At 39.5% G+C, this 25,784-nt stretch overlaps 1 protein-coding gene across 2 annotated transcripts in view; it reads left to right on the top strand.

Annotated features, from left to right (window-relative positions):
- The window catches only part of LOC133534887 (S-adenosylhomocysteine hydrolase-like protein 1), a 27,437-nt gene extending 1,653 nt beyond the window's left edge, over nucleotides 1–25,784 (top strand). Inside the window, exons 2-17 of one of the 2 annotated variants that reach the window (XM_061874195.1) lie at nucleotides 9,291–9,402; nucleotides 9,491–9,634; nucleotides 9,862–9,962; nucleotides 13,892–13,994; nucleotides 16,651–16,745; nucleotides 16,828–16,934; nucleotides 16,998–17,114; nucleotides 20,089–20,152; nucleotides 20,331–20,419; nucleotides 20,513–20,583; nucleotides 20,645–20,739; nucleotides 22,108–22,206; nucleotides 22,298–22,366; nucleotides 22,515–22,593; nucleotides 22,666–22,786; nucleotides 23,486–25,784. In XM_061874195.1, coding sequence (XP_061730179.1) covers nucleotides 9,291–9,402; nucleotides 9,491–9,634; nucleotides 9,862–9,962; nucleotides 13,892–13,994; nucleotides 16,651–16,745; nucleotides 16,828–16,934; nucleotides 16,998–17,114; nucleotides 20,089–20,152; nucleotides 20,331–20,419; nucleotides 20,513–20,583; nucleotides 20,645–20,739; nucleotides 22,108–22,206; nucleotides 22,298–22,366; nucleotides 22,515–22,593; nucleotides 22,666–22,786; nucleotides 23,486–23,492 — 1,473 coding nt within the window. In that variant the 3' untranslated portion in view covers nucleotides 23,493–25,784. Of the gene's footprint in view, nucleotides 1–9,290; nucleotides 9,403–9,490; nucleotides 9,635–9,861; nucleotides 9,963–13,891; nucleotides 13,995–16,650; nucleotides 16,746–16,827; nucleotides 16,935–16,997; nucleotides 17,115–20,088; nucleotides 20,153–20,330; nucleotides 20,420–20,512; nucleotides 20,584–20,644; nucleotides 20,740–22,107; nucleotides 22,207–22,297; nucleotides 22,367–22,514; nucleotides 22,594–22,665; nucleotides 22,791–23,485 lie in introns of those variants that run through there. The other variant, XM_061874196.1, reaches the window with a different exon arrangement.

The raw sequence follows: 25,784 nt of genomic DNA, 5'->3' as shown, positions 1-25,784 counted from the left end.
CTCAGGACAGACATGGAAATATATTATTAAAAAATCAAAATGGGGCAACAAAACCCGATATTTTCAGCCATCTTTCTGAAAACAAATACAGAAATGTTACTATTTTTCTGGAAACAAAACCAGATGCTTTAGCTGTAGCCATTTTTCTGGTGACAAAACAAGATTATTTTAGTCAAAGTCACACCGATTAACAAGACAAGTCTACTGTGCTATTTTTCTGTTGAATGATTTAAAAATTTGGTTCACGACTTGATATTGAAAAATGTTTTTCTTCCTGGAGATAAACCATTTGAGAAGCACTCAACTCACACATGCTTACTGCAAATCATCTGATGCAGAGGTCCTGAGCAGAACCAGCAGACAATAACCAACATTATGTTTCATGTTCATTGGAAATTCCCCCGACAGCTCGTACAGCAAATGAATATGTTTGTCTTGATACAAGGAATAACATTAGCTAACTTAGCATCAACTTAAGACGATGATGTTGCCTAGCTAGCTAGGACTTCACTTACATCTCTCATTCCTCACTGCTTCTTCTCTGCTGCGGGTGAATACCTTTTATTATATCCATCTAGGATTTACAGTTTGAGTCAAATCAAAATCAAGATAATATTAACAAATTGTTGTTGGCTAACGTTACCTATACCTCACGCAGTGATTCTCATCCTCTCTCTCTCTTTCTCTCTCTTTCTCTCTCTCTCTCTCTCTCTCTCTCTCTCTCTCTCTCTCTCTCAACTGAAGTCTCGATCCACATGTGAATAAATTACCATATTAATTAGCAATGTGCTCATTGTTACGTGGAGTAAATACAGTAGCAATCAATTACCATACTAAGTAGTACGTGCGTATGGACTGGACTCTCACTATTATGTTAGATCCACTATGGACTGGACTCTCACTATTATGTTAGTTCCACTATGGACTGGACTCTCTCACTATTATGCTGGATCCACTTTGGACTGGACTCTCAGTATTATGTTAGATCAACTATGGACTGGACTCTCACACTATTATATTAGGTCCACTATGGACTGGACTTTCACACTATTATGTTAGATCCACTATGGACTAGACTCTCACTATTATGTTAGATCCAATCCACTATGGCCTGGACTCTCACTATTATGTTAGATCCACTATGGACTGGACTCTCACTATTATGTTAGTTCCACTATGGACTTGACTCTCACTATTATGTTAGTTCCACTATGGACTGGACTCTCTCACTATTATGCTGGATCCACTTTCGAATGGACTCTCACTATTATGTTAGATCAACTATGGACTGGACTGTCACACTATTATATAAGATCCACTATGGACTGGACTTTCACACTATTATGTTAGATACACTATGGACTGGACTGTCACTATTATATTAGATCCACTATGGACTGGACTCTCACTATTATGTTGGATCCACTATGGACTGGACTCTCACTATTATGTTAGTTCCACTTTGGACTGGACTCTCACTATTATGCTGGATCCACTTTGGACTGGACTCTCACTATTATGTTAGATCAACTATGGACTGGACTCTCACACTATTATATAAGATCCACTATGGACTGGACTTTCACACTATTATGTTAGATACACTATGGACTGGTCTCTCACTATTATGTTAGATCCACTATGGACTGGACTCTCACACTATTATGTTAGATCCACTATGGACTGGACTCTCACTATTATGTTAGATACACTATGGACTGGACTGTCACTATTATATTAGATCCACTATGGACTGGACTCTCACTATTATGTTGGTTCCACTTTGGACTGGACTCTCACTATTATGCTGGATCCACTTTGGACTGGACTCTCACTATTATGTTAGATCAACTATGGACTGGACTCTCACACTATTATATAAGATCCACTATGGACTGGACTTTCACACTATTATGTTAGATACACTATGGACTGGACTCTCACTATTATGTTAGATCCACTATGGACTAAACTCTCACTATTATGTTAGTTCCACTATGGACTGGACTCTCTCCCTATTATGCTGGATCCACTTTGGACTGGACTCTCACTATCATGTTAGATCCACTATGGACTGGACTCTCACACTATTATGTTAGTTCCACTATGGACTGGACTCTCACTATTATGTTAGATGCACTATGGACTGGACTCTCACACTATTATATAAGATCCACTATGGACTGGACTTTCACACTTTTGTTAGATTCACTTTGGACTGGACTCTCACTATTATCTTGGATCCTCTATGGACTGGACTCTTACACTATTATGTTAGATCCACTATGGACTGGACTCTCACTATTATGTTAGATCCACTATGAAATGGTAAATGGGTTGTACTTGTATGGCGCTTTTCTACCCCTTTTTAAGGAGCCCAAAGCGCTTTGACACTATTTACACATTTGCCCATTCACACACACATTCACACGGGAGCTGCCATGCAAGGCGCTCACCAGGAGCAAGGGTGAAGTGTCTTGCCCAAGTACACAACGGACGTGACTAGGATGGTAGAAGGTGGGGATTGAACCAGTAACCCTCAGATTACTGGCACAGCCACTCTACCAACTTCGCCACGCCGTCTGAACTGGATTCTCACAATATTATGTTAGATCCACCACAGACTCTCAAAATATAATGCTAGATCCACTCGACGTCCATTGCACCATTCGGCCAAGGGGGGAGGGAGGGTCATCCACATCTGCAGTCCCCTCCAAGATTTCTCGATGTCCCATTGGGTTGAGTTTTTTCTTGCCCTGATGTGGGATCTGAGGATGTGGTTGTGGCTTGTGCAGCCCTTTGAGACACTCGTGATTTAGGGCTATATAAGCAAACATTGATTGATTGATTGATTGAAAGAGACCAACATTTTTGTAGTAGATTCCTAAAAACACTAAAGCGCTGTCATATAGACAATCTTTAACTAGCTATTTTCGCAGTAGGTCCTGGAAAAAGCACAGCGTTTCTCTCTTTTTTTTTTTTTTCCAAATTCCGTAACTTTGACAAAATAAACACAATTCAGATGTCCACCGCAAGAATAATAGTAAAGGGTGAATACACCTCCCTCAAAACTGTTTTGGTTGACTGGCCTTGTACTAGGGCTTAGAACTTGGTTCAGCAACCCAAAATGTGCACCAAAAATACATTTTTTTTTACATACGAGGCATAATGATGTAATATCTAAATACAACTGACCTAAATAGCGTGTAAGCATCGATTATTTTGCAGTCACGCAGTGACCAAATATGTCTGATGAGCACGCCACACAAGTCAATAACATCAACAAAGCTCACCTTTGTGTATTCACGTAAAGCATAAAACGTTTGGTGGACAAAATGAGACAAATAAGGAGTGGCATAAAACATGTTTTTCTCTGGCAGCGCAGTAGAAACTAATACTTTTAAACAAACTACGGTGAGTTCAGGGACTCCCATAATTAATAGAATAAAACGGTGCTTGCCAATTGATCGAGTTAAACAGTGGGATTTCCAATTAATAGTAAAGGTTTATGTAATGTTTGTCCTCTTGCAGAAACCATATTAAAACAATAAACATATTTCCCCCCCACCTTTTTCCATTTTCATACATTTTGAAAACTCTCCAGGGAGACACTTTAGCGCCACGCTAAAGATGCGGCTCTTGAGCTGCGGGTTGCAGACCCCCGGGTTCGGATATACTCTACTGAAAATGCTGTTATCAATTTAATAAGTATCAGTATTTTTTAGAGTCATTATTGCAGATACTGATACTGACCATTTTTATTTCATGATTGTGTCATTCCCTTAATGTGTTGGTCATGATTATAATCAGACAAAAAGTTGAAAAAAAACAAAACACAGACAACACTGTGAAAGCATACAGGAAGTCATCAACACACAGATGCCTATCTAACTTGCGGTGCGGAATAAAACAACACAATAGTTCAACACAAAAACAATTCATGTTCATTGAACTTTGGTGTGTGTTCAGTCGTTAAATAATACTGTGTATATTTGAGAAATCTGTTTGGGGAAAATGTCCGCAACTTGGGTCAGCGTTTTTTGTCAAACCGGTTGAGGACCATTGGTTCAGAGTATCAAGAATAGGAATTTTTAAAGGTGTGTCTGAATAATTCCAAATCTCAAAATTAGCAAAGCCCTGAAAGCAGTAAAAGTTGAGACAGTTTTGCAGCATGATTTGAATGGAAAAACAGTGTAGCACTGTCTGGTAAACAAATATCCATATCTTGAGTTGAAGGCCAGTTGTCACATTTGTAATGTCATATAGAGAATTGCATCATATTAGGTTAATATGTATGGGATCCTAAATAACATTTTCAATGTTTTTTAATTGGTTGTTTTTGTGTGATTTACCATTTTAGGCCCATTTAAAAAAACAGATGCCAATCCTAAAATGTTTTAAAAAACTAATATTATCCGGCGAATTTCACAAATTTTCATTCAACACCCCCAAAATAGCTTAAACAATAAAACAAAACTGAACCCCCGAATCTCTGAAAGGTTAAATAAGGTTTCATGTGAGCGGAACAAGGCCATCAATGAGACAGTTTGATTGACATTGAACCAAATTAGGACAGATAAACCCTGAGCAGAGTTTTAAAGTTGGAACAAAAAGAGGGGCTTGTGCTCACAAATGTCAAACAACGAGCAGGTGTCAGTTTGTAAACACGGACTAATCGGAAGATTTTGCACAAACCTTAGCCCAGTTTACTGTCTATCAACAGGAAGTCTTGTGCTAGAGTTATACTTTCACATCCTCATTACTTTTAAAAATGGACACCTTTCCATTGTGTCACTGATTAAATGTAGAATGCTACAATGTTCCTTCGATTATCACTGGGTTACGTTAAAGACCCCCCCTGTGGTAAATTAATTATTACACAATTTATTATGATTTATGTGACTAATATAGGCATTTAAAGTCTTTATAAACACAACGCACAGCTTTCACACACGCTTATGCTCTTAAAACACTTCATACACTTGAAAACCTAAATGGGTACTCGGAAATCTCAACTTACTCAATGGTGCTTCAAAATCTGTAATGCACTGAGAAATTAGTCTTATTCATCCATCATTGTATACTCGTTTGTAACTGGACCGTTTAGGTTGTTTTAGAAAACGTTTCATCTCTCATGCTTCCAGGCTTCATCATTTCACGCTCAGAAGACCAGAGCAACTGTCCTGTCTGTTCTTATCAGTCTAGCTGCGATCAATTCCATACCCTGAAAATGTAATGTGGTTGTGAATTGTGAATATGGTTGCAATCAGACACATTGGTTAAAAGTGTACACTTCTTGGTGCAAATATTAGAAACGTGACATGCTGTTCTTAAAAAAAAAATGGAAATCAAGTCACAGTAATACCGATTATGTAATCCTTCTGGTTATTTGGCCGCTTTTTTTGAGCGATATGAAAATGTGCCGTCTGTGACCAAATCTGCATTTGAACAACATGAAATGGATTGGATCAAAAGACTACTAATTGTGTAGGCGTGTGCATGTGCTAAACATTTGGTGAAATCATTATGTACTGACTGAGGTATCTTGGTTTTCGTGAGTAACTGTAAAATGTCAGACCAAAATGTAATACATTTTTTCCCACAACAAATAAGACACGTTTGAAGCCAATTGACACCCAAAGATATATCGTATTTTTCGTATTATAAATCGCTCCGGAGTATACGTCGCACCTGCCGAAAATGCATAATAAAGAAAGAAAGAAACATATATACGTCGTACTGGAGTACAAGTCGCATTTTTTGGGAAAATTTATTTGATAAAATCCAACACCAAGAATAGACATTTGAAAGGCAATTTCAAATGATTAAAGAATAGTGAACAACAGGCTTAATAAATGTACGTTATATGACGCATAAATAACCAACTGAGAAGGTGCCTGGTATGTTAACGTAACATATTATGGTAAAAGTCATTCAAATAACTATAACATATAGAACATGCTATACGTTTACCAAACAATCTGTCACTCCTAATCGATAAATCCGATGAAATGTTCCTCCTCGATGTCGCTTCTAAACAACTCTGCCAACTCCAAATGTATGCGCCGCTTCCTCTTGTCGTTTTCTGCTGCATATTTCACTACGTCCAGCTTGTAATCTGCAGTACATGATTTCCTTTTCGGTGCCATTTTTGTTCAGCCCTTATCAGTTTTTCTAAGTTACCGCCAACGATGAAATGATCCATTTTAATAACCTCAGCAGTAGCATATAGCATATAGCAGTTAGCATTCCATGACCCACAATGCACTTCTGCCATGACCCTCCCCCGCCAAATTCTTATTGGTTGACGTGTATGTGACAATTGCTGAAGTGTGTGTGACGATTGCTGACATTTTCTTTGTCTCTTCCGCGAATGAGATAAATAATATTATTTCTTATTTTACGGCAATGTGTTAATAATTTCACACATAGGTTGCCCCGGAGTATATGTCGCACCCCCGGCCAAACTATGAAAAAAACTGCGACTTATAGTCCGAAAAATACGGTAAACACAAACACAAGTTTTAGAGAATACTTATAGTTTTACATGCAGAATACAATGCCGATTGCCCTTGTAAATCAGCTTTATAGCAGCAAAGTACAATAAAGTGTATACGATGCATGTTCACCAAATCACTCTGGCTCACAAAACCTAAAGTAAGCTCTCCCCGCATTAAACATAACAACCACACATCAGTGTGTAAGCCCTGAGCCCTGGTGCCTCAACAGGTATGTGGGATTCCAAGAACTTTGCCAAAAAGTACTTTATTCCTGAAGGGGAAACAAAACCCTGGATTGACCTCTGCCAACTTGTGCAGGGTGAATTATGCAGCATCTTGTCATGTAAATTTCGAGAAACTGCTACCCATTGTTCTTTGTTGCTAAGTTATATCTGATGGTATGCGGTCAGGGTTTAGTAGCAGGTCCTTGAAATCAGGTATGAATCACAATTGAAGCTCTGGCTCACCTTCTGAGCACAAATGGCATCTCACTCAATGGCCAAATGATTGGTTTTTGGTCAATTGTAGACTTGTTGCTCAGAATCTTATTTCTTGTTGGAGAATAAGGAATCCAGAGTCTACTCTGTTTTGTGTAATAGGGCTGCAACTAACGATTGTTTTAATAGTCGACTAGTCAGTCATAATTTTTTCGTTTTGTCGAATACATTGCCATTTTTTGTCGTTGTGTGTGCGACTTGATTTTAAACTGAGTTTTAAAACCTATTCTAGTAAATTACATTGTATCAGAAGAAACATAATTTACTGCAAAATAAATCGTTTTAATTTTTAAACAAAGTATAAAACCACAGTGAAAATATAATATACTTTCAGTGCAATATGTATTGTAAATATACCATTCAGTGCAGAAAGTATTTTATCCAGTACTGTTGGGGTTATTTAACTGCAAATATTTACTTAAAAGTGTAAACATACACATTCCTGACAGTCTACCAATAAATTGTTTTAAATGAATAGTCGAAAATAACACATTTTTGTTGAGTAATTTAATAATTAACTTTGTTGATTAGGTCAACTAGGCATGAACAGTATTAATGGTAACTACGGTAAAACCCCCAACAGTTACTAAACCCACAGACGGACTGGAAACAGCTTGAATGTTTAACTGAAAACAAGTGAAATTATTTCGCCATTTAGAAACAACACACATCAGCACCTCCAAGTCCAAGTCCATGGTTCTCGCCCGGAAAGGGTGGAGTGCCATCTTCGGTTTGGGGAGGAGATCTTGTCCCAATGGGAGGAGTTCAAGTACCCCGGAGTCTTGGTCCCATCTCGAGTGAGGGAAGAGTGGAACGTGAGATCGACCGGCGGATCTGTGCGGCGTCTTCAGTATTGCGGACGCTGTATCGATCCGTTGTGGTGAGGAAGGAGCTGAGCCAGAAGGCAAAGCTCTCAATTTACCGGTCGATCTACATTCCCATCCTCATCTATGGTCATGAGCTTTGGGTCATGACCGAAAGGACAATATCACGGGTACAAGCGGCCGAAATGAGTTTCCTCCGCCGGGTGGCGGTGCTCTTCCTTCGAGATAGGGTGAGAAGCTCTGCCGTCCGGGGGGAGATCAAAGTAAAGCCGCTGCTCCTCCACATCGAGAGGAGCTAGATGAGGTGGTTCAGACATCTGGTCAGGATGCCACCCGAACGCCTGCCTAGGGAGGTGTTTCGGGCACGTCCGACCGGTAGGAGGCCACGGGGATGACCCAGGACACGTTGGGAAGACTATCTCTCCCGGTTGGCGGGGAACCCCTCGGGATCCCCTGGGAAGAGCTGGACGAAGTGGCTGGGGTGAGGGAAGTCTGGGCTTCCCTGCTTAGGTTGCTGCCCCCTCGACCCGACCTCAGATAAGCGGAAGAAGATGGATGGATGGATGGATGGAGAAACAACATACCCAAATCTAAATTCATGTACAACATACCCAAATCTAAATTCATGTAAACACATTGCAGTCTAAGATATTCAATTGTGCAGATTGAACCTACAAGCTGTGTGTGTTTTCTTAGCACAGAGTGATTGTTCTATACACGGATTAATACAAGACGAGGTGTTTTGACGGTGCGTTCAAAGACCGCTAAACACAGTTTGACGCCACAACGCACAACAGAAAAATTCTCTAATAAGAATGGATTATTTTTTACACACTTCTCATTCAAATTAATCTTAAAGTGCCACAGTACAAATCAATATTTAAAACTTAAAAATTTTACCAATTAAAACAGATAAAATACTCAGATTAAAATAAGAAACACAAAAATTGCAAAATAGTGGCTTTTTTAACAGTGTGTGTATTTATTTTAGTTGTTGGACGGCGTGACTTTGTTGGTCGAGTGGCCGTTGGTTCAATCCCCGGCTTAGCCATCCTCGTCACCTCCGTTGTGTCCTTGAGCAAGACATACAGTATCACCCTTGCTCCTGATGGGTCGTGGTTAGGGCCTTGATTGGCAGCTCCCGCCATCAGTGTTTGAATGTGTGTGTGAATGGGTAAATGTGGAAATAGTGTCAAAGCGCTCTGAGTATCTCGAAACAAGAAAAGCACTATACGAGTATAACCCATATACTGTTTGTTTTAAAGATGATTACTTGTAAGCAACTAGCCAAAAAGTACATAAAAAAATGGATGCCTGATCTTTTGGTGGCAGTCCAAATAAAATTGTAACCTCGAATGCTGTAGGTGAATATATGAAAAAAACACGGATACTCTCAGCGGAGGGACTTTGAAATCGCAGATTTATGGAACTTTTGCCGTTACCTAAATATGTCTTGTTGTTTTTATCAGCAAATCCAGTTTGTTGAGGACAAGCAGGAGTTCAGCAGGTTTCCCACCAAAGCAGGCCGCCGTTCGCTGTCCCGCTCCATCTCTCAGTCGTCTACAGACAGCTACAGCTCCGGTAAAAAGCAGCGTCAGTCTTTTTACCATCTAATTTTAGTCTCCGACTTGTTTATATTACCTTTTGTACTTTTTGTTCTACCTCTCAGCCGCATCCTACACCGACAGCTCAGACGATGAGACCTCCCCGCGGGACAAAACACAGGTCAACTCCAAGGGCAGCGGGGACTTCTGTGTCAAGAACATTAAGCAAGCAGAGTTTGGCAGACGTGAAATAGAGATAGCGGAACAAGGTAAAACACACAGAGGACACAAAACTCACTTGACTCTACATCAGGCACAGCTGCACATTGGATATCATGTAATGCAAGCTGTTCTTTGTTGCATTTGTGCTTAATGCGTTATCTAGTGAGTGGCAATGCTTTCCATTTCACCTCTTTCTTACACGTGTTTTTGCTTTGACATCTTCGACATTGTTCTTTCTCTCTCCCACTAATCGCTCTTAACGTTATGTTCTCAGACATGTCAGCACTGCTCGCTCTCAGGAAGAGAGCACAGAGTGAGAAACCGTTGGCAGGTGCCAAAATAGTGGGCTGCACACACATCACTGCACAGACTGCTGTAAGATATTTCTCTGTCTTCAAGCTTAAACGTAGATGTAGTATTTTGTATTGTATTTAGTATTCCTGTTTCTCAGGACACACTTGCACTGCCCGTTTTACCCGTTGTTCACATTGCAGTTCATTTCTGATTTGTCTGCTCACATGTGACCTGTATCAAATTTTTTCATGTCAATCAGAACAGTTCAATTCCGAATTTTTCAAATCCTTCTCGTGCCTCTTTCATATGTGGATATAAATCAGATAACTATCTGATTTGACTGCAGTCTGAACGATTGGGTCGCGTTCTTCTCACCAATACATGATCAAAAAGCGACGGGTCTCTTCAGAGCAGGCATCAAAGCAAATGTCCCGCAAACTTCGAGAGCCAAAATGCTTGCCCTCTTCTATGGAAGTATTATTGTAGCAAATTTGTTTGCCAACAATTCTCTCAATCTATGTGTGTGTAATCCAATTTGCGTGTGTGTGTATTAATATGTGTGTCTGTATATCAATTTGAGTGTGTGTATTCAGATCCGTGTACAGTGGGGCAAAAAAGTATTTAGTCAGCCACCGATTGTGCAAGTTCTCCCACTTAAAATGATGACAGAGGTCTGTAATTTTCATCATAGGTACACTTCAACCGTGAGGGACAGAATGTGAAAAAAAATCCAGGAATTCACATTGTAGGAATTTTAAATAATTTATTTGTAAATTATGGTGGACAATAGGTATATGGTCACTTCAAATCAGGAAGATCTCTGGCTCTCACAGACCTGTAACTTCTTCTTTAAGAAGCTCTTCTGTCCTCCACTCATTACCTGTATTATCGGAACCTGTTTGAACTCGTTATCTGTATAAAAGACACCTGTCCACAGCCTCAAACAGTCAGACTCCAAACTCCACTATGGCCAAGACCAACGAGCTGTTGAAGGACACCAGGAAAATAATTGTAGACCTGCACCAGACTAAGAAGAGTGAAATTATCAGAAATAGGAAGACATACAAGACCACTGATAATCTCCCTCGGTCTGCGGGTCCACGCATGATCTCATCCCGTGGGATCAAAATGATCATGAGAACGGTGAGCAAAAATCCCAGAACCACACAGGGGGACCAGGTGAATGACCTGCAGAGAGCTGGGACCAAAGTAACAAAGGTTACCAACAGTAACACACTACGCCGACATGCAATCAAATCCTGCAGTGCCAGACGTGTCCCCCTGCTTAAGCCAGTGCATGTCCAGGCCCGTCTGAAGTTTGCAAGAGAGCACATGGATGATACAGCAGAGGATTGGGAGAATGTCATGTTTTCAGATGAAACCAAAATAGAACTTTTTGGTATAAACTCAACTCGTCGTGTTTGGAGGAAGAGGAATACTGAGTTGCATCCCAAGAACACCACACCTACTGTGAAGCATGGGGGTGGAAACATCATGCTTTGGGGCTGTTTTTCTGCTAAGGGGACAGGACGACTGATCCGTGTTAAGGAAAGAATGAATGGGGCCATGTATTGTGAGATTTTGAGCCAAAACCTCCTTCCATCAGTGAGAACTTTAAGGATGAAACGTGGCTGGGTCTTCCAGCATGACAATGATCCCAAACACACCGCCCGGGCAACGAAGGAGTGGCTCCGTAAGAAGCATTTGAAAGTCCTGGAGTGGCCTAGCCAGTCTCCAGACCTGAAACCCATAGAAAATCTGTGGAGGGAGTTGAAAGTCCGTGTTGCTCGGCGACAGCCCCAAAACTTCATTGCTCTCGAGAAAATCTGCATGGAGGAATGGGCCAAAATACCAGCTACTGCGTGTGCAAACCTGGTAAAGACTTATAGTAATCGTTTGACCTCTGTTATTGCCAACAAAGGTTATATTACAAAGTATTGAGTTGATTATTTTGTTATTGACCAAATACTTAATTTTCACCGTAAATTACAAATAAATTCTTTAAAATTCCTACAATGTGGATTCCTGGATTTTTTTTTTCACATTCTGTATCACAGTTGAAGTGTACCTATGATGAAAATTACAGACCTCTGTCATTTTAAGTGGGAGAACTTGCACAATCGGTGGTTGACTAAATACTTTTATGCCCCACTGTACGTTTCTTTTTAGAACCGTGTGTGTTTTAAGTTGTCTGTCTGTTCCTAATCAGAAATAATCCTTAATATGCTGTCTACTTACTGAGACATGGCGTTTGCCACACTTCTGCCGTGTAAGTTTTTAGTGTGTGCATCCAGATTTGTGAGAGTGTAATACAATTTGTGCCCGCATTCAGAAGTGCATGCGTGTAATACAATCTGCGTGTGCATATCTATGATCTGCGAGAAGCAAGAACCCTCTGTCTCTTTTTGACATGTGACTTTTGTGATACTTCTGCCGTGTAAGATTTGAGTGAGCGCATCTAGATTCATGAGTGTATAATACAACCTGCGCGCGCGAATTTCTAAGTGCGTGCGTGAATGAGGTGTGCTTACATTTAACCAACCATGGAAGACACTTGGCAATTCAAACCAATCAGAAAAAACATACAGCCTAGGTGCTTCAAAGAGAGGAGCCAAGACCGGCCTTACTTTGTTTCTAATTGGTTTGAATTGTGTAGTGTTTTCTGGGGTTGGTTAAATGTAGGCACAGTGGATTGATGGCTTGGTTTGGGATTGGTTATTTTGATCTGTCTGTCCAGCGATTTGAACATGTAAAAAGAGTTGTTTGTCTGTAACTCCCCCTTGCCTTATACTCACCACTAAGGTTAATTGGTATTCTGCAATGATGTCAACAACGATGGACCAAACTCGAACACTTGCTCAGAGCTGCCAAGCTTCACGCTTTCAAAGTGACAGTCACGCAATTTAACCCTTTCTCACGCCACACGCCACAATTGACATTTGTCACGCTTGTATTCCTTATTCTATATTTGGTTCATAATGATAAACTTTGCAGCTTGCCATAGTTTGAGTAACTCTGATTGATTGATCGAAATGGCATGTTGGCGTCTCTTTCACGCACCTCAGCTGTATGTTGTTTCTAATTGGTTTAAATTGCCTGGTGTCTTCCGTGGTTGGTTAAATTTAGGCACACCTCAGATATCCACACACATGTTTTACTACTCGCATGCACTTCTGAATGCGCGCGCATAAGTTGTATTACACACTCAGGAATCTGGATGCGCGCACTCAAATCTTACACAGCATAAGTGTCGCAAAAGTGTAAGTAATAAAAAAACAACAACTTTTCATTCAGTACTTGCGAAAGTGTTTTACAAAGTTAAACATCTAATTATGACACATATAAACATTTGTTTAACGAATCAGTTTTTTGAAAACCCTGAATGGTAAGATAAGCTAGCTGTGGTGTTCTTGATATGTATTTTGATTTGAAAAATGTGACTTTGAGCAAGTTAATACAGACATGCACACTGTGGCTTCCTGTTCAGTGCAAAGTAAGCTCCAAAATACAATCATGGCAGTATTAACCTGGATTCTACCACAACAAACAACAAATTGCTACCTTTTTTGACTTGTCAAGGTTACAACTCATCTATTATTATAAGTACAATCTTACTTTATATATATATATATATCATTACTACTCCTTTATTGTTTGCTAATTTACTACCTACTTTTTGAGTCACTTTTTTTCCAAACAGGCTCTCTGTGTCATATTTCCTAGTCACTGGTTTGAGTGCATACGCTTGTTGGTGATAGGACCAAAAACCCTGTTTGCATGTATAAATCGCTTAACCCATAATATAAGGTATGTATTTTTCAAACTTTGGGTGTCAAGTGAATCCAAGTAGGGCACAGAGTGCCTAATGTGAATGTCCTCTAAGTGTTTTGTTGACATTCCGTCAGATAGCCTTGTGTGTTACTGAAAACAATCAAATAATAAACAAATAGAAAAAATATGTTATTTTTTTTATTTTTCAGTCAATGGCTTTATCTTATCTGCGTTTGTAGGTGCTGATTGAGACTCTGGTGGCTCTCGGTGCACAGTGCCGCTGGACTGCCTGCAACATCTACTCCACGCAGAATGAAGTAGCTGCTGCCCTGTCAGAGATCGGTATAAACACTGACCAAGACAAAACACATTTACCTAACATGCTGGCAGGGTTCTTTCTACTTTGAAAATGTTAATGACTGACATTATGTATTAAACGTGAAAGAAGCACCATCACTTTGCTATGTGATGGTCAAAGTATGCCATTTATTGCACTGTAGCTCATTCCCGTGGTCTGGCATTTTGATAGCTGAAAGAAGAGCAAGCAGTGTAAATTACATGGAACTGAGTTGTAGGGGGTTGTCTGCTCTTTAGTAAGTTGCTGCTATAGTGCACCATTTTCAAAAACCAATAGTCTACTCATAGCCCTTTCCATCGTTGTTATTCTGTCAGTTACATAACTGTAATGTCCTGTGAAGTACTAAGGAAAATATTTCAGCTACACTGCACTCTTCCTGCATAAACAGCATGAGTATACTGTAAAATTGCTTGTATTATTAGTGGGAATGTTGTGTTTGATCTCCTTACATTGTGTGTACAACTGAAAAGTGGTTCAGACCACCCTATTTAAATGAGGTTTTTGCGTATTATTTGGCATTATGTGCCCTACACATTCATGTTATTATGCTCTCCAACCTGTATGCAATATTTTTGTACTAACAGCATACATCTGTGATGTGTACCACCTTTTTTGCAATGTAGAATTGCAATCTATAGACAACAAAAACTATTTTTAGTGCAGACAAGCTGCATGGAATTGGTGTACCATCACAACTGCAGTGCATTAATGCATCTGGATTATTATAAGCACTAACGCAGACGAACTACTTTAAGTGGCGCCGTGATTACAAAGAGGTACCTATCTTATGTAACTATTGACATACTGAGCTGCATCAACTCTGAGCTGGTAAAAGTTCATTCTACAAACCCTGTTTCCATATGAGTTGGGAAATTGTGTTATATGTAACTATAAACTGAATACAATGATTTTCAAATCATTTTCAACCCATATTCAGTTGAATATGCTACAAAGACAAGATATTTGATGTTCAAACTCATAAACAACATTTTTTTTTGCGAATAATATTTAACTTAGAATTTCATGGCTGCAACACGTGCCAAAGTAGTTGGGAAAGGGCATGTTAACCACTGTGTTACATCACCTTTTCTGTTAACAACACTCAATAAATGTTTGGGAACTGAGGAAACTAATTGTTGAAGCTTTGAAAGTAGAATTCTTTCCTATTCTATTTTTATGTACAGTTCAGTCGTTCAACAGTCCGGGGTATCCGCTGTCTTATTTTATGCTTCATAATTCGCCACACATTTTCGATGGGAGACAGATCTGCACTGCAGGCAGGCCAGGAAAGTACCCGCACTCTTTTTTTTATGAAGCCACACTGTTGTAACACGTGCTGAATGTGGCTTGGCATTGTCTTGATGAAATAAGCAGGGGCGTCCATGAAAAAGATGGCGCTTAGATGGCAGCATATGTTGTTCCAAAACCTATATTTACCTTTCAGCATTAATGGTGCCTTCACAGATGTGTAAGTTACCCCAGCCGAGTCATACCAAAGACTATAAAAAAATGGGACCCACTCTGCATCAAGGGTTGGAATTGGGGGTTAAATCACCATAAATGATTCCCGGGTGCGGCACCGCAGCTGCCCACTGCTCCCCTCACTACCCAGGAGGTGATCAAGAGGATGGGTCCAATGCAGAGGACAAATTTCACCACACCTTGTGTGTGTTTGTGACAATCATTAGTACTTTACTTTACTTAACTAATGCACCCCGACCTCGGATAAGCGGAAGATGATGGATGGATGGATGGATGGATAATGCAACCCCATACCGTCACAGATGCTAGCTTTTGAACTTTGCGTCGATAACAGTCTGGATAGTTTGCTTCCCCTTTGGTTTGGATGACAAAATGTCGAATATTTCCAAAAACAATTTGAAATGTGGACTCGTCAGACCACAGAACACTTTTCCATTTTGCATCAGTCCATCTTAGATGATCTCGGTCCCAGAGAAGCCAACGGCGTTTCTGGATGTTGTTGATAAATGGCTTTTGCTTGGCATAGTAGAGCTTTAACTTGCACTTACAGATATAGCGACCGACTGTATTTAGTGACACTGGTTTTCTGAAGTGTTCCTGAGCCCATGTGGTGATATCCTTTAGAGATTGATGTCGGTTTTTGATACAGTGCCGTCTGAAGGATCGAAAGTCACGGTCATTCAATGTTGGTTTCCGAACAGACAATAAGTCCAAACACTTTTATTTATGACAGTTCAATAATTTTGACACGCACAGGACGAATGACTCCTTGTCCAGCATCTGTTTTTCCAGCACACACTTTTCAGACATCCTAAATAAAGTCATAAAATAGTGTCTGCAGAACAGTGATCAGCCTTGAAAAAATCACAGTGTGTGTGCTGAATGATTATCTTTGCATATCCTCCTATTGGTATTGTGGCCGTTCTGATGATCAGCATATACTCTGCATATTCATGAAGACAGACACGCTAAATGGATTGGGGTCCTTATTCTGCTCTCAAAAGAGACACTATTCTTTGCGCACAATTTCAGTAAGTTAGCTTTGCATGTGCTGTCAAGTTTGCATGTGTTTTAGAATGTGTAAACCTCTCTATATTTCATCCAGTCAGGGAGCTGCTAATAGGACATTGTAAATATCACCTGTATAATACATTTCAGGTGTGGCTGTGTTTGCCTGGAAGGGCGAATCTGAGGACGACTTCTGGTGGTGTATTGACCGCTGTGTCAACAATGAAGGATGGCAGCCTAACATGGTACGGTAGAAATAACTGCCATGCAGTCTAGAAACGAGGTGTTTGAACTGACTAATGAATATGATCTCCCTCTGCCTGTTAGATTCTGGATGATGGAGGTGACCTGACGCACTGGATGTACAAGAAATACCCAAATGTATTCAAGAAGATCCGAGGCATCGTAGAAGAGAGCGTCACTGGGGTTCACAGGTTATCTTTGGGCTACAATAAATACGCAGGTACAATGTGAAGTTGACAACAGTATCTTTATAGGTTGTACCAGCTCTCCAAGGCAGGGAAACTGTGTGTGCCAGCCATGAATGTAAACGATTCTGTCACAAAGCAAAAGTTTGATAACCTTTACTGCTGCAGAGAGTCCATCTTGGACGGGTAAGTAAGTTTGTCGGCCAATCCTGAGTGTAATGTCCAAAAATGTGTACCTTTTGTTTGTTTAGCAGCTCTACAAATAAAGATTGTTAAAGCCTGTGATGTGTCAGCAATGCAACCTGTAATAGCTCTGTTAATTTTCACCAAGGCTGCCAATGAATAGTTTAGTACTCTCTAACATGAGCACAGCTCTGGAATGGGTAAACAATTTCACCTGTCTTACTCCCATTCCGCGCTGCAACTTATTACTTTCCTATGATAAATTATCTGCCAGCAAAACTGTTGTCTTGTGGCAAGTGTTCCATCATAAATTGAAATGGCTTGCAGTAGAGAGCAGACCTCTGCCTAGGTTCCAAATGGTTTTCCAAATGGTTTTCCAAATCATTTACTGAAAAATAAAATATATAGGAGGAGTTGCGCCATACTGAAAAGAAAACCTGCAACATGAAACCAAATGTAACCCGACTGCTGGAACAATTATAATTAGGTTGTAATAATAGTAGTTGACAAAGATAGAGCTTTAGTAAATATGTCTCAAGAGGAATCTCATACTGAAGTCTGAAGTCACATTATTTCAAGAATTTAAAAAAATTAATCACAGTATTGCATTTAAAAACCTTAATTTTATAAGAAATAGAATTTGTAGAAAATACTTAATCTTTTTTTCTACATTTAAAACATTTACTTGTGGTCAACATAAAATGTAAAGGTGGTGCTTTGGTCAAAATGTTTATAGATTATGATTGCCTTCCGCCCGATTGGAGCTGAGAATAAGCGGTAGGAAATGGATGGATTATGTTTACAGACCATTCTTAAACCGCTTTACTGCCATCTCTTCAGTAGAAAAGTTGGTTTTGCATAATAGGCCCCTTTTAATATTGCATTGAAAACTAGTAGCCTTAGTAATATTACCAGTGCAAAACATTTTTATTATAATAATTGTATTATTATAAATGAATTGAATTGAATTGAATTGAAGTATTTATTTCAAACCTGCACAGTACAACAACACAAACTTTTTATTTTATTTTTACATTTTGGCAGGGACATTTGTGCAAGGCTTGAAAAGGGGTTGGATGAAGCAGATGCTTATAATTTTCCGACCCCACTCACTCATTTCACATTTAACATAAACAATATAATACAAGAACAAAACTATACAACAAAAACAAGAAAGACTCCTGTACACTAACAATACAATTAGTACCACTGTTACTATGAGATAAGACAAGACAAAACACGCGCGCACACACACACACACACACACACACATGACTATACACCTCTCTCCCATTGCTCTGTGTTGAGGGCATCACTCTCTTTCCTCCTCATACTTCTTCAGTACTGCTTTTTAAACTGTGTTTTACATTTAATCATGTTAAAACACATTTTTAACTCGTCTCCTAAGTTGTTCCACGGACTGACTCTACGCACTGAAATGCACATTGATTTTAAAGTTGTTCTAAATTTAGGCAAATATAATTTGTTGTTGTTGGCCCTGCGATGAGATGGCGACTTGTCCAGGGTGTACACCGCCTTCCGCCCGATTGTAGCTGAGATAGGCACCAGCGACCCCAAAGGAAATAAGCGGTAGAAAATGGATGGATGGATAATTTTTTTGTTTCCTCTTAGACTGTAACTATGGTGAGCATCTCTATCCTGGAATAGGTTCTGTATATTGGATGTAGAGAGTTTAGGGATGCCCTAAACATAATTTGAGCAGTTTTAAAGTTGATCACATCGTGCAGTTTAAGTTGCTTTAACTCCATGAATAGTGGATTTGAATGATGTTTGTAGTGTACATTGGACACAATCCTTATTTAAACACAATAGTTTAAATACGACATGATAAATGAATGGATGAAATTATATTTGGTGTCCCGATCCAATATTGGTCACGCCTATTGATCCGATATCAGCATAAAACAAATAGGTTATATTGGCTTGCATCTAAAATCTCTGATATAAGTGCTCCAAAAACAGCAGTCCTGGAAAGTAATTACTTGTGCAAAGCTAGATAGCCAGTTAACATCTAACATCTAAATATCTTCCAATAAGCACACATTGTTCTTTTCTTCTATTTTAGTCAAGTCATTTACAAAAGGTAAGCACAAGGTACACGATAGCACAAAAGCTAAACATACGGTACAATATTGCAGTCCAAAACAGCACATTTGTCAATATAAACAAGTATCAAGTAATTCTAGCTTCATGTTACGGACACATACAACGTCTCCAGGATAGAAGCAGATTAGAAAGTATCCAGTACAACATGTGTTCGTATAATTCAACTTACTGCGTCATGAGACGCTTCACTTCACAAATTATTGTGGCAATTAGGTGTCTTCAAAAAAACAATTACAACTCCACTTCAACTCATAAATAACATAAGTTCTTTGCAGACATTAAATAATGAATTAGCGCCTAATATTGTTCTTTCTGAATAATTTCACTTGATTAAACCTTTTCTAACACTCCACACTACAATATAATAAAAGCATGTATGATTTGTGCTCATATCTTATCGGACCAATATCTGTATCATATTGGAAGTGAATATCATTGTGTCTAGAATCCTTAAATTACAAATGCAAAAATAAATATGAGCGTAAAGTTGTAATATTACCCTGGTCAAAAGTGTTTTCATGGCAGTGAAATTGTAATATTACTAGAAAGAAAAATGACGTAATTGGAATAAAAGTGTAGTATTACAGAAACATTTTATGGGAATAAAATTGTAATATTGTAAAAAAAACAACTTTGTTTTATAAGAATAACATTATATTAATATGAGGGGGAAAATGCATCTTAAGCTAGTTTTCACATTGGCCCTAATACTCAAAAAAGAAAACTTCATTGTTGCAGCTAATGACTCTGCAGGTTTATAATTGTTGGTGTGGTGTAGCGAGTCCTACACGGCTCATTGGAAGGTACAGTAGCTGCACATGTGCTAACTACTATACTCCATTGTTTTTAGCTTGAAGAGAACCACAGATGTCATGTTTGGAGGCAAACAAGTAGTTGTGTGCGGCTATGGTGAGGTGAGATACCACCTGTGGGACTTTGCTTGCACAATTTTTCCTTCAGTCAATGGAACGGCAAAAACACGTGTCAGACCTCATTGCTAAATTATAGTTTGACGATTCTTAAACATGTTGTTTAATGTGCCTTCAGACAAGAGGTCTTTACTTTTACAGTACAGTGTTTTGTCTTTCGCAGGTTGGGAAAGGTTGTTGTGCCGCATTGAAAGCTCTTGGAGCCATCGTCTACATTACTGAGATTGACCCCATTTGTGCTCTACAAGCTTGGTGAGCGAAGCGTAAAATAACATATTAATAATAAAACATAACCGCGATACACTCGCAGTTGTCACTGTGCTGATCGCGGCTTCTTCTGAACAGCATGGATGGCTTCAGGGTGGTCAAGTTGAACGAGGTCATTCGCCAGGTTGACATCATCATCACGTGCACTGGTAAGTCCCCTCGCCTTAGAATGATTGTGTGGTGCTTACGGATGCTCCTCCTTGTCTGCAGGAAACAAAAATGTGGTGACCAGAGACCAGCTGGACCGCATGAAAAACGGCTCCATTGTTTGCAACATGGGCCACTCCAACACGGAGATTGATGTGGTAAGTCCGTAATTATCTATGGAGCATTTAGGGGTATATAAATGATACTAATTGATTTTAAATCCAACAATTTTAAATACGTTATAGAGGTCCCACCATAATGTATTGGAAGTGCGTTGCCGTAAAGCTACCCTTAAAGTTAAGTACACAGTTTAAAAGTGCTTTTTGTAAACCCCTACGACAACATGCCGTTCTGTGCATTTGTATCATTAATGCTAATGAGCTGTGTTTGCTCCAATAAGTAAACTCTAACTTTGTGCTTATCCAACCTTATAAACGACACACAGTACATAAGTGAAGTGTGAAGTGAATTCTATTTATAAATAAATAAATGATAAATGGGCTGTACTTGTAAAGCGCTTTTCTACCTTCAAGGTACTCAAAGCGCTTTGACACTACTTCCACATTCACCCATTCACACACACATTCACACACTGATGGAGGGAGCTGCCATTCAAGGCGCTAACCAGCACCCATCAGGAGCGAGGGTGAAGTGTCTTGCTCAGGACACAACGGACGTGAGGAGGTTGGTACTAGGTGGGGATTGAACCAGGGACCCTCGGGTTGCGCGCAGCACCTCTCCCAATGCGCCACGCATTATATTTATATGGTTGTATTTATTTATTCTATTTTTCTCGAGTGACTCAAAGCACATGACATAGTGAAACCCAATATCTAAGTTACATTTAAACCAGTGTGGGTGGCACTGGGAGCAGGTGTGTACAGAGTCTTGCCCAAGGACACAATGGTAGTGACTAGGATGATGGAAGCGGGGATCAAACCTGGAGCCCTCAACTTGCTGGCACGGCCACTCTACCAACCGAGCTATACCGCCCCATAACATACCACAATGTAACATAAAGGAGTGGGACAGGACGACGTGAACGTTAGCGACACTAGCATAGCGATGTGAGCTACACGCTAACATTTTAACATTGACATCATGCTAAGTTAGTCTATTGGTGAAGAAAAATGAAATAATTAAACTTACAGCTTCCAACTCTGTCCAGGCTTTATTTTAAGATGTGGAGAGAAGCCTGTTTTTAGATGTGTTTTTACAAAGCTGTCCTCTATGAAATGGTGAGCGTATGCACTGGACAGGCTCATCTCGCTAGGGGTGGGTCAGAGGTGGAATCATGTCCATTAAGAAGTTTTTTTTTTCCTTTCATGATGTCATGAAAACAGAATTTTTAACGCGAGCATTTCAGTACCTCTTTTTAAGGACTCGTTACTGTTTGGGCATTATTTAAAAATCAACTTTTGCATAACAGGGGACCTGTATATATTATTTTGCGATATTACGGTACGATATTTTGATTATCATCAGCTGTAACAAATGATAAAATATGAATATCAAACATACTTCAGGCAAGCCTTCGCACGCCCGAGCTGACTTGGGAGAGAGTGCGCTCTCAAGTGGATCATGTCATTTGGCCTGATGGCAAGAGAGTCATCCTGCTGGCAGAGGTGAATACACACATTCTTATTTAGCAAGCATGCGAGACTAACTTGTGGAAAACATGCTCATATATATTTTTTTATTTTTTTTGCTTTTCAGGGACGTCTCCTTAACCTCAGCTGTTCCACTGTTCCTACCTTTGTCTTGTCCATCACAGCCACCACTCAGGTAACCACTGACAGGCTGGGATATGGACACAAACGAGTCCCATGTTACACAAGAAAGTGTAACTTATCTAGTGCTGTTCCATCAAAGGATATAATTTAATATTAAACATGTGTACTCACTTTTTTCATCATCTCACGCACATTTTTAGGCCCTGGCTATGATTGAGTTGTACAACGCTCCAGAGGGACGATACAAGCAGGATGTTTACCTGCTGCCCAAGAAGATGGGTACTAATTTTTCAAAAGCTTTGATTTATGTTTGATTATGTACAGTAATTCTCACGTACATTCCAAATCTAGATGAATACGTGGCCAGCCTACATCTGGCAACCTTTGATGCTCACCTGACGGAGCTCTCAGATGAGCAGGCGAAATATTTGGGCCTTAATAAGAACGGTCCTTTTAAACCCAACTACTACAGGTAAATAGTCAAAGGGATGTACCGGGATCCCTAGTGGTACTGGAAAGTACTGCATGGTCATAGCTGAGATTGAAAGTAAATGGCAAATGGGTTGTACTTGGATAGCGCTTTTCTACCCATTTTTAAGGAGCCCAAAGCGCTTTGACAGTATTTCCACAATCGCCCATCCACACACACATTCACACACTGATGGCGGGAGCTGCCATGCAAGGCGCTCACCAGGACCAATCAGGAGCAAGGGTGAAGTGTCTTGCCCACGGACAAAATGGACGTGACTAGGATGGTAGAAGGTGGGGATTGAACCAGTAACCCTCAGATTGCTGGCACAGCCACTTTACCAACTTCGCCACGCCGTCCCCGGGATCTGTGGGATCTGAACCAAGGATGTTGTTGTGGCTTGTGCAGCCCTTTGAGACACTTGTGATTTAGGGCTATAAAAATAAACATTGATTGATTGACTATGACATGTGCATTTTCCACGCAGTATCAGTCGCAAGTTTGGACACACTTTCCCGTGTTATTGAAGGAGAATGTGTATCCAAACCTTTGACTAGTATCGTATACAGCGAAGAAAATTATAATTTAAATTTAAACTGAAGCTATCTTAATTCAGATTTGTTTTTTTTTCATACTTGTCAAATGAATGGAGAATGAAAATAGTTGTACAGTATTTGAAATCCATTTTTTTGGTCTTCACAGGTATTAGTCTGCAATAAGCCACCCCAACGTGTTGAGGGTCGCCAGGCGCATTGCCTACTTCCTGTTGTTCACCTGAAGACGCAGTGTGTGTTCTTATTTGTCACATCAAATGCATTTCTCACCGTCTCTTCTCCTTGTTGGAGCCACATTAGTGCACTATGCTGTATAGTGCATGCATGTCAACCCGATATTGGCGCATCTGCATCAATAATATTTAACATTTTTAGAATGATGTGCCAAATAACTATAAGAAAAGATGAATAAGGAAGTGATTTTAAAAAATTGTATATTTTATGTGTGGAAAAAAGACTAGTACTACCTCTCTGGGTTGGGAAGCCAACTCTCGAGAAGTGACTGATGCCTTTTGATTTGTTGTTGAGCTCTCAAGCGATTGGTTTATTAAGACATTTTAAAGCAATGCACTGGCATTTTGAAGTAATTTATTACATGATTTAAATCTATATATTTTATTTGCTGGCCCTGTAAACTGAATACATTCCAATGACAAGCTATAGAGAGCTCTTTAGTGTTCCACTTGTCTGTGCTAACACTGCATATAGGTGTAGCGCTACAGTAATATTAGGAAAATAATGACTTTGTTTCTGGAAAAATAGGGATAATAATAACGTATCCACCTCAGGTTATTTACTGATGTAATTCTCGTGATGTGAACAAAAAAAAGATAAAACAGTAAGGCCTTACTGTGGCAGCTGGACAGTAGATTTCTATTTAGTGTATAGCAGGTGCTGTAGTCACATACCTGCATGCTGCCTCTGCAAATACAGTGTTTGTACTGTATACACCACCACTAAGAAGTTTAACTTGGAGTGGCATTTCTGTCAATGGTAGTTGTGTTAGCAACACACCTGACTTATGCAGGCTTTTTATTAATACAAATGATATGAATTATGCTACATTTACTTGTGTTTTCAATGAAGGACCACTTTGAATGATTCACTTACAGCAGAGGTGTCAAAAGAGTGTAACGGCGGCAATTTTCAGGTCATAGCTCCTTTTTTTTAGTGACCTTGGACATAATGTCAGAAATACTGTTGAGTATTTAAAATAATGTGCTCTCTCACCTGTAACACAAAGCTAAGATGGGAATGTTTTATTCAGATTGGTAACAGTGTTTCCCAGACTTTCATTACTTGTTCTCCTCTCCTAAACACATTATAATGGGACTGTCTATAAATACAGCTTGGCATTATAATTCTGTACAGCAGGTGGTGGTATGCATCGTCACTGAGCTTCTTAGCATAAGTCATACACACCTGGTCTGCCAGAGAATGAGCAAATATATAGCAGGAGGGATCAGTGTTGCCAACTGAACAACTTTGACACTATGTTTAGTGAGTATTCATCAGACCCCCTTTTTAATTGTAATTTGTGTTTCTAAGCATACTTGTTTTGCTTTTCATGTTTTTTGCTCACTCTCCTACAGCATCCGTATTTATGCAAATTAGATGATGTTGTCTTCGGACCTTTTGCAGCCCACACGTGTGTTTCTATTAGGCTGTGGCACATTCAAAACATAAAATGAACACCAAAGCAATTAGAATAATGATATTTAACGGTGTAGCACTTCTTCTTCATCCTTTACCCTTTGCCCTTCACCCTTTGATAATAAAGTTTAGACGTCCCTGATTGAAGTGATGATACTAGCCTGCTTCGTTTAAATAAAAACTCATGTCATTACTAGCCCGCCTTAGAAGTGTGGCGTATTCCTGCACCTTCCTTGCAACTTCATGAACACTAGAGCCAAAGGTATTGTTACAACATTAAGGCGCCATTGTCACTGTAACCATGGTTACTGGCCAGTCTACAGTGCCTTGTGATTCACTTAGTACAATTTAAATGAAGAAGTGTTTTTTTTATTTATATTTTTGACGCTGAACATGGTTGTGATTTTGCTATGCATTTTTCTTCTGTCCAAAGTTTTTTAACCAAGTTTGGAGATCGGTATTTTAGTGTCTTAAGTCTACTTTTACTATCAAGTCCACTTCATTATTAAGAGCACTTAATACCTTTTCTCTAATCTATTAATTTTGTGTCGACTGACAACTCTTTTAATCATGTATTTTAATTGATAGGACATATGCATGTGTGTTTTGTCAAATTGGATAAAATATGCACACCACTGTGATTTTTGTAATTGGTTTGAAGTTTTTGATGTGAAAACAAACTCCTGTATACGCTTTGAACACAGTTTAGTTCTAAAACAAAATCGCAACACGATATGCTCTGAAAGATTATGTGCACCCTTTCCTTTAATAAAAAAGGCTGGCAACTTAACAAA

This window comes from Nerophis ophidion, linkage group LG16 (genome assembly GCF_033978795.1).
Source record: "Nerophis ophidion isolate RoL-2023_Sa linkage group LG16, RoL_Noph_v1.0, whole genome shotgun sequence".
NCBI classification, from domain to species: Eukaryota; Metazoa; Chordata; class Actinopteri; order Syngnathiformes; family Syngnathidae; genus Nerophis; species Nerophis ophidion.
This window is presented reverse-complemented; position numbering and strand designations above follow the sequence as displayed.